This window comes from Oxyura jamaicensis, chromosome 1, assembly GCF_011077185.1.
Source record: "Oxyura jamaicensis isolate SHBP4307 breed ruddy duck chromosome 1, BPBGC_Ojam_1.0, whole genome shotgun sequence".
NCBI classification, from domain to species: domain Eukaryota; kingdom Metazoa; phylum Chordata; class Aves; order Anseriformes; family Anatidae; genus Oxyura; species Oxyura jamaicensis.
In genome coordinates, this window is record NC_048893.1 from 73,716,589 (window position 1) to 73,726,123 (window position 9,535).

Below are 9,535 nucleotides of genomic sequence, written 5' to 3' on the forward strand. Positions count from 1 at the left end.
TGTAAGCCATGCAGCCTTACAGAATGAGCTGCAGCCTGGGAAACAGCAGGTAAAGACTTACAATAGCTAGTCCAGCAACACAGCATATGAGGACTAGCAGGGTCACATCTTACATTGCTACTCACTCACCCATTCATTACATTATTTCTCAAAGGAAAGAGGAATGATGTTGGCTCTCCTGCTTTTTAACCTGGATCAGACTGCATCCCTATTAAATTAAATCGGCAGCATTTGCTGAACTATACAGAGGCAGAGTCTGAGAAACCACATATACATACTGGGAGCTTATACGTCTTAAAATTTTCTTTCAAGTGTGATTAACCTAGTTACCAACACACACTTTAATTTAAAGCAGTCTACTGTATTCAAATAAGGAAAACTTCTACAGCTAAGCAATATTAAGTTGCATTAATACAACAGCTTTCAAGTACAAAAATAAAAATATATGAAACAAAAACTGTACTGATAGTGAAAACGTACACCATCTCTGAAAAAGGAAGTTTCAAAGTCAACAAATTTGAGGTGATGTCCATATTCAACTGTACTAGGGAATCTACTATAAAGAACTAATCCCTTTTCCAGGAATGTACAAATATGAAATAAAGATGTCTCAATACCTATAAAAATACATAAGCAAACCCCAAGCACTTCACTTAAAGTTTTCCAAGTCTATCATCTTCAGATGCACGGGTTGCAGTTTTTCCAGAAAAGAGTAGGCCCGACAAGCTTACTTCAAATGAAAATTTTGCCCCTCAGCCTCCATTGACCACAGGCATATTTACAAGGCTTAGTAAGTTGCCACAGCTCAGTTATTTTACATAAATATACCATTAGAGAACTGGAATTGTGCTGTAGCCTTTTTACCTCCCCAGTTGTTTCTTCTTCTCAGCAATCTGTATGGTGTAAGCCTGGCAATAGCAGACTAAATTTATGACTATAGAAATGCAAGTTTAACTAAATATTAAATACAAGCCTGATTAAATACGTCAATTTTAATATTTTACAGGTTGGAACACCTTTGTAGTTTTTAATCCACAAAACATGCTGCTACAACACCTACCACTCTGTGCCATATTACACTCTTCATTCCATTGGTGCAGCCTACTAAGCAGAAGGATCTAATTCCCTACAGATCAGATTGCTAAAGACCTACTTGAATTGCTCTTATCAGTCCATCCACATTAGCAATACACATTACCTAAGTTGATGCATGTCCAATACACAGAAGTAGGTAGTCTTGATCAGAAAATGAGTAGACATGTAGAAATAAAGAGTAATACGAGATGGGTAACTCAAAGACAGAAAGCAACCAACAGTTCAACTCCAAGTTCATGTGCTGAAGCCCAAATCATCTGGTGGGTTTGTTTTTGTTGGTTTTATTTTGCATTTTATTTTTTCCAAATGAAATAAAAGATGTTGGCATTTCTAGAGTCCTAGGAGGAGGGGCACAAGTTTTTTCAATGTGTGAAGATAAAAAGAAAAACCTCTCTACAGCATGGTGGGGATTACAGGCCTTTTGCTGCTTATGATTTTAGCATTCACATGGCAGCAACTGCTTATGCTGAAAAGCAATAGTAGATAAGTTACTTTTGGTTCTTCATGCTAGTTTCTCAGAGCCATCCAATGCTACCTCATTGCTGTCTGCTTTAGAGGAATTCACCAGTTGCCATGAGAATGCAGAGCAGCAGCAGAAGCAGAGCAATGAGCAAGTAACAGCATGTCAGTGGCTGCAATGGAGTCAAAGACCTGTTTGTGAATTACAAATGATAATAAATGTCATACCAGGTATCTGCAGATTTATTTATTTTTAAATGAGATACCAATGGCATGAACACTTACTCTGAAAACTTTAGAGTTTACCTACCCCTTTATTTGCTCTGTAAAAGATAAGCTAAGTAGTAATACAAATGTTTAATTACCATTTTTGTTAATTAAAACAGATGGCCACCACTGTATTCATGCCATTGTCTAGCATTATCTGTATGAACTCTGGCAAATTAAACAGCATTTGAGCTTTACAGAAAATACACCAAGAACACAGAAGTTTGCAGACAGATGAGTAAATTATACAAATATTATTACAGTAATTTTGTTTCTTTTAGACATTAAGGCCCATATAAAAAGTAACATACTGAAGTCAGACATATCTATGAACAGAAAAAAAAAAAAGATATTAATATTTTAAGTCAAAGAAATACACACTAAGATATGAAATTTCAGAAGAGAACTACCATGTGTTTCTCACATGTCACATGCCTTAACCTCTGAGGAAAGACATTGTTACCAACGATCAGAGAAGTTGGAAGTCCCACAGGAGCAGGGCTGGGTGCTGCAGTTCCCTGTAGATACAGGGCTGTGGTTTCACCTGGCTTTCGCTGTTGTGTTTTGCAGGGGTGCGCTGCCCCCTGGTGCTACGAGTCCAGAAGGGGCTGGCTATGCGTACCGCTTCTTGTCTTCAGCTGTGACTGGGCAATATCTGCAAGGGCACTCTGTATCTTTTCCAGCAGCATATCTCCACGATAAACCACCTCTTCCAGACGGGCAGCTGCTTCGTGATTTTCTTCTTCTAATCGATACAGACTAGCAGCCTTTAAAATGGAAGAGAGACGAGTAAGGATCCTCAAATACACAAAACTGACTTTCTTACTAAGGGGAAGCGGTATATAACAGTCAATACCCCCTAGAAAACAAAGATTCTCCCTTTAGCCCCAAATGCTACACTTTTAAATTCAGAGTAACCCATTAGAGGCTGCAGCCTGAAACACAGTGCATATCCACATGGAGTAAATGAAAAACACCAAACAGAGATGTTAGCTGCTTTCATATTGCAACTCTTAGCTCTCCTGATAATAAGTGAATATTTATCCCCTTCCCCACACAGGTACTGAAAACTATCCTCACATCTTATGGGGACCTTATTTAGACCTTCCTATTATATAGCATATTTCACATGAAACTAACAAAATCACATATTTTATTTCTGAACAAAAATGTTTCAGTTAGACAAAGTTAGAGAAATAAAGCACCTGAGCTTCAGCATTCAGGTAAAATATTTACCAAATTTAAAGCTACTCAAACTTGTTCCAACTCAATTACAGAACAGATGAAACAAAATTGGCTTCAGACATTTTTAACTACTACCCAAACCCTTAAAACCTGGTTAATGGGTCTTCTTAAAATCATGCTTAAACTGGCAAGTTCTATGGAACATATTAATCTCCTGCTCTGCAAGACTCATGTACAGTGAAGGTTAATATATCACCTAAGACTTGACAGACCTTGGAAGAAGGGTCAGAGAAAGAATAGAAAAACATACAAGCTCAAAATATAGAATCCAGCTCAGTTAGTTCAGTCTCAGTTGTTATAAGGTTGACTGCAAGTAATCTGCCATTTTGGAACAAAATATGCATCAGCCTCGACACAATAGACCTCAAGAGGGATCAGTAAATTGTGTTGGGTATTAAGGTGGCAGCCCCTTTTATCACTTATGTTAAGCCTACCTATCAGGTGTCTATCTGCCTTTCTCAACTAAACCTCCATTGCATACCTTAGAGTATTCCAATCACCATTAAAATAGTCTTTTTAAAGTCAGAATATTTATCTTTAGTAGCACCCTAATTCAAACAACAGAAAATAAAAGTCAAAATTAGAATAAGTAAAAGATGGAATCCAGGCTAACTTCTCAAAACCAAGCAAAAATGATCAGAAGTTCTTTTGAAACCAAGTTCTGCATTAACTAAGCTAGAAACTGTTAGAATATCAACTCAGAGGAAAGCATGCCCCTACTAGATAACTAATTCCTTTCTGGAGCACTCTGGTTTGCTTGCATTAGCTGTCACTACAATCAGACCTAACTCAGTCATGGAAGAAGTCTAATTTAGCTGCAGCAGAAAGAAGTCTTCAACTATTAGATACAGTTACATGAAATGAGGCTGGTGTTTACATTCCCAATTAGTATGTTCAATTGTTATTAGTAAGGTTTCCAAATTTCTTTTGGATAGTAACAGATTATCAACCCTGGTGTAAAACCTTCAGGAGATCTTAAAGCAACTAGATTTCTCAAAGAAATTGAATTTTCTGTATCCTTGTTGCATTCTAAAAAGAAAATACTTAATGTAAATTTAGAAGCTAGAGTCCAAAAAATTACATTTAATATGCAAGGTCTGTACACAGAACATTAAAAAAAAAAAAAAAAAAAAAAAAGCATTATTTGAATTGTGGGTCTGAGACATTTTTTGGAAGTAAGAAACAGCTGAATGTTGCAAAAGGGCTCAAGCTTTTGCAGCAGTTCCATTCCTGTAAGGCAGGGAATGCAAGTTATGATACTGGCTACACCTGCTAATAACTGTTTTTGCCCAAGTTCTTCCTAGAGCTTCTGTGGTCTAAAGAAAGGAAGAACAAGAAATAAAAACATTAAGATTGCCTGGCTGGTCCAAAAGAGTACATCCTATTACTGAAAAGTGAAGGAACTGCTTTGTGACAGAGATAGAGAACTTAAAACATACCCTGCCAATCCTTAAACAACCAGTAACATTGTGGGAGAACAAAAGGCTACAAAAATGCAGCTACAAAATGAAACAGCTCTAATGAGCAAAAGACTATGAAAGATCCAAGGGAAAACAAGCAGCCAACAGTGTCAATGCACATCAGTACTGTCACATCTGTTGCATTAATATTAGAATATCTAAAGAACACAGATAGCTGTACTATGCTTTACAACTGTTATGTTATTATAAGTTTATTTTGGAAATCTTTCTAGCCAAAAAGTTTAAAATATTCTGTGTATAGCCATATTAAGAACCAAATGTAAAGAGCAGTTTTTCCAGTGAGCCCATAAAAATACTGACACGCTACCTTCACGAAAAATTCAGGCCTACGCTATAGTCACTTTTTATGATTGCATGTCTGACTGTAAAAAAAAGTGTTTAAAAAAGAAGGAAGGTTGCCATCAGTAACAGTTGATATTTTTAATTACAAGTACTCTTACCTGTAAAGCTGCTGTTGATTCTTCACTAGGCAGGGAATCTATTAGAACATCAATATCTTTTGCAGTTCGTGCAATCAATGCTGCAAACAGCTGGGCATATTCTTTAAAAGAATGAAAAAAAGTCAGCCTACTCAACACATTACTGAAATAAGCACAACTCTGCTTTTACAACAGAAAATTCTAAAGAGTTGAAGTATACAGATGTTAAAATTTCCCCTAGAGGAAGATTGTAACAGTATCATAATTGATAAGAACACAACCATATTAGTGACTGCATCAGCTGACAAGAGAAAACCAACTGATGTCATCTACCTGGACTTCTGTTAGGCCTTTGATGCAGTCTCACATGACATCCTGATCTCCAGATTGCAGAGAGATGGATGTGAAGGGAGGACCATTCTGTGGGCAAGGAATTGGCTTGAAGGCTGCAGCCAGAGAGAGGTGGTCAATGGCTCTATGTCCATGTGGAGGCTGGTGATGAGTGGTATCCCTCAGGGGTCTGTCTCAGGACCGGTACTGTTGCATATGTTTATCAATGACACAGACAATGGGATCAGGTGCAGCCTCAGCAAGTTTGCAGGTGACACCAATGTGAATGGTGCAGTCAATACAAGAGAAGGAAGGGAAGCCATCCAAAGGGACCTGGACAGGCTGGAGAAGTGGGCCCACGTGAACCTCAGGAGGTTCAGCAAGGCCAAGTGCAAGGTGCTGCACCTGGGCTGGGGCAATCCCAGACATGGGAACAGACTGGGAGCAGAACTCATTGAGAGCAGCCCTGCAGAGAGGACTTGGGGGTTCTGGTGGACCAAAAGCTTGGCAAGAGCCAGCACTGCATGCTTGCACAGACCAGAAGGCTAATTGCATCCTGGGCTGCATCAACACAGGCATGGTCAGCAGGTTGAGGGAGGGGATTGTCCCCCTCTGCTCTCTCTTGTGAGGCCCCACTTGGAGTGCTGCAGCAAGCTCTGGGGCTGCCAGCACCAGAAGCATGTAGACCTCTTAGAGCGGGTCCAGAGGAGGGCCACAAGGATGTGCAGAGGGCTGGAGCACCTCATTACAGGACAGGCTGAGAGAGATGGAGCTGTTCTGCCTGAAAAGAAGGCTCCACGGTGACCTCATTGCAGCTTTTCAGTACTTGAAGGGGGCTTGTAAGAAAGATGGAGAACAACTTTTAATTTCAAACCATTCCCCCTTGTCTTGTCATTATCTGACTGAGCAAAAGGAGGGGAAGACTTAGATTAGAGGTTAGGAGGAAATTCTTCATTCAGAGGGTGGTGAGGCACTGGCACAGGTTGCCCAGAGAAACTGTGGAGGCCCCATTCCTGGAGGTGATCAAGGCCAGGCTGGATGAGGCCCTGAGCAACCTGGTCTGGTGGGTGGCATCCCTGCCCATGGCAGGGGAGGTGGAACTGGATGATCTTTAAGGTCCCTTCCAACCCGAGCCATTCTACAAAGATGATGGTAGTTTGACTACAATCCCAGATAGAACAAGGTAGCTGGTTATACACATGGCTGTGCTTTATATAAATGAGAAAATAGCTAGAACTCCATCGTGGTTAGCCAGTTAAGAAATTTCTAAGAACAGTACTAAGTACTCTAGTCACTACATTAAGCACTGAAAGTAGCTAAGAACTCATTTAACCTTTCAACCCTTGCCTTGAAGTCTATCACTAGACTTAAAGACAATACTAGAAACTGTAAAGGTAATGATTCAAATACACAGACTATTTAAATTATGTTAAGAATCATGAAAGAATGCAAGGTTTGTTAGTCTTAAAAAAGTTAACTATTCAGCCACAGAAAAAGTTAAATTACCACTGAGAAACAGAAGAACATAAGTTTATAATGGATCTTAATTTAGCTACCAGATCTTTGAAAGACCTACATGGATTTTTAGTAAGAGGCTCTATAAGTCAGAAACAAAGCTTTCCCATATGGAATTGTATCCATTCAATTTGAATCAATTTGTTACTGCAGCTAGAATACTGAAACAGCCTTCAATTTATAATTTAAGATCTTAACACATTTTTTCCTGTTGATTGTTTCCATAAATCTTTCATGAACTGAGAAAATACTCTCTAATAGAAAAAAAAATAGAAAAGATTGACATTCTCAAAGGTACGCTTGACTTTAATAAAACCAACAACCCAGGCAACCAAAAGCACTCTGACAAATAAAAGCTTGTCCTCTGTGTTATCACATATATACTCTTACCTGTACATCAGTGTTCTCCACACTGAGCTTTAAGGCCTGTTTGTTAAGAATTTAAATATCCAAAGATGTGTAACAGGTAGTTTTGTTTGATCAGCATCATTAACTCAGTTATATGATTTTACTGAACTCACTACATTCAGAGAAATGAATAAGACAGATAAAGCAGACATTTTCTCAGGGAAAAACAATAGGGGGGTGTTGATTTAGGATGATGATAACATAATGATTTAAATACTAACTTGAAATTCTAAGATTACATAGAACTTTTAGTTTGCTTTTCAATTTTAGTACCTTAGTTTTATTTCTCTCAGAAAAAAAAAAAAAACAACAAACAAACAAACAAACAAAAAACAATACCCAAACAACCTACCAACAGCAACCAAAAAACACAATTGTTTGTCAGCTGGGAAAGTCAACATGACATTATTCCTTAATTTCATAAGCAAACAATACATACAGAAATATAAATAACAAGTCTATGAAATTGAGAATTTTAAATTCATGCTCAACTTCATAAAACTAACCCTTATTCTTGAGAAAAAAAAAAAAAAAAAGTTTGGGAAGTAAATGGCTGCTCCCTAACAACCTCCCCCAGCAGTCCTATTGCACTAACTTATATAGAAAATGCTACTGTATGTGTGCAAATAAACCACCACAAGAAACACATAAAATGATCTTTCTTCTACCACGATCTTATACAGCAAGTGCAGTTGATGTTGTTTTGTGACTTAAATTCAGTCACCCCTCGAGTTACTGGTGGAACTGTCTGCTGAGCACGAAATGATGCAAAGCGAGGGCCACAGAGCACATCGCATCGGGACACGCTCGCGATGCGCTAGCAGAGGCAGGAGGACTTGCCTTCTGTTGGATTAGCCGGCTGGTCCTTGTTGATTGCCGTCTGGATGTTGCTGAAGGAGGCCGGCGGGCCGCACTGCTGCAGCACTCCGATGGCATTGCAGAACTGGTCTGCGAGCTGCGGGCAGTAACGAGACCGTTAGTTTACCTCAGCACCGCAACCGTTTCTATCCCATTTCGCCCCCCGGCTCCCGCGGCTCGGACTGGAGCAGTACCCGCGGCCAGCAGCAGCGATGCCCCCAGGGCTGCCAGCGCAGGGAGCCCAACACCGAGCTCCTCTCCCCTGCAAAAATAAAAAATCAGAAAGTACAGGAGGGAAAAGCAGCACCGCCTCACCGAGTTCACGGCGTCCTGCAGCTGCGTTAGCCTGTCCGCCATGGCGCTGCTGTCCCTGCCCGCCCGGATACCAGGCCGAGCCGGGCCGGGCCCGCCCCCTGTAGGCCGGGAGGAGCCGCGGTCCCGGGTAACTCGGGACTTGGTTAAAAAGCCGAGCCACGACAATGAGTATCAAAGCCGAGCCACAAAGCTGTTAGCACAGTGTAAGCGCAAAGCTACCGCTCGTTTTTAAGGCATTACTGAAGCCGGCAGGTTTGTTCTGGGGCTTCTGCAAGCTAGCTAGGTGCGGTGCTGAGCCTGGAGTAAGTGGGGTTTATGGAGCCTCTCACAGGCACTGGGAGCTACCGTGTGTCCTCTCAATGCTGAGCTGAGACCGGACAGTGACAGAAGGCTCATTTCCAGAGTTTTTCCAGACTTTGAACTGTGGGAACCCCATTTGGCTGAACAGGGTCAGCAAACTAGATATGTAACCGGCAGGACCAGGAAGGTGATCATCCTCTTATACTCTGCTCTGGTTAGGCTGCATCTTCAATGCTGTATTCAGCTTTGGGCCCCTCGGTACAAGAAGGACATTGAAGCCCTGAAGCATGTCCAGAGAAGGTCTATAAAGCTGGTGAAGGGCCTAGAACGCAAGTCCTGTGAGGAGCGGCTGAGGGAACTGGGGTGGTTGGGGTTGTCTAGAAAAGAGGAGGCTCAGGGGAGACCTTATTGCTCTCTACAACTACCTGAAAGGAAGGTGTGGGGAGCTGGGGGTCGGCCTCTCACAGGTAACTAGTGATAGGACTAGAGGGAATGGCCTCAAGTTGCACCAGGGAAGGTTCAGGTTGGAAATTAGGAGACATTTCTTCTCAGAAAGAGTAGTGAGGCATTGGAACGGGTTGCCCAGAGAGGTGGTGGAGTCACCATCCCTGGGAGTGTTCAAGTAAAGGTTGGACCTGGTGCTTAGGGACATGGTTTAGTGGGTGACATTGGTAGTAGGGTGATGTTTGGACCAGATGATCTTGGAGGTCTTTTCCAACCTTAATGATTCTATGATTCAATGATATCCTGACAGAGAAAGGCTGCTTTCCCAATCACAGCAGGCAAAGATGTAGAGAAGAAAGAACAGCCACTTGTCTGAAATGATTGTAATCTTAAACGCAG

At 41.0% G+C, this 9,535-nt stretch overlaps 1 protein-coding gene across 1 annotated transcript; it reads right to left on the minus strand.

The window, feature by feature from the left end:
- Positions 1 to 345: 345 nt before the first annotated feature.
- Positions 346 to 8,544, minus strand: MED21 (mediator complex subunit 21). The gene is made up of 4 exons (XM_035321554.1): positions 8,393 to 8,544; positions 8,060 to 8,174; positions 4,988 to 5,088; positions 346 to 2,588 (listed from the first exon to the last, which is right to left on the minus strand). Exons 1-4 carry the CDS (start codon positions 8,432 to 8,434, stop codon positions 2,412 to 2,414), a joined length of 435 nt encoding a protein of 144 aa, XP_035177445.1. The 5' UTR covers positions 8,435 to 8,544; the 3' UTR covers positions 346 to 2,411.
- Positions 8,545 to 9,535: the final 991 nt, after the last annotated feature.

Coding starts and splice junctions, on each gene's coding strand:
- MED21 (XM_035321554.1), bottom strand. CDS start 8,434: ATGGCGGACAGGCTAACGCAGCTGCAGGACGCCGTGAACTCG. Junction 8,175..8,392: donor TGCAGGACGCCGTGAACTCG/GTGAGGCGGTGC, acceptor TACTGCCCGCAG/CTCGCAGACCAGTTCTGCAA. Junction 2,589..4,987: donor AATCAACAGCAGCTTTACAG/GTAAGAGTACTT, acceptor TCCATTTTAAAG/GCTGCTAGTCTGTATCGATT.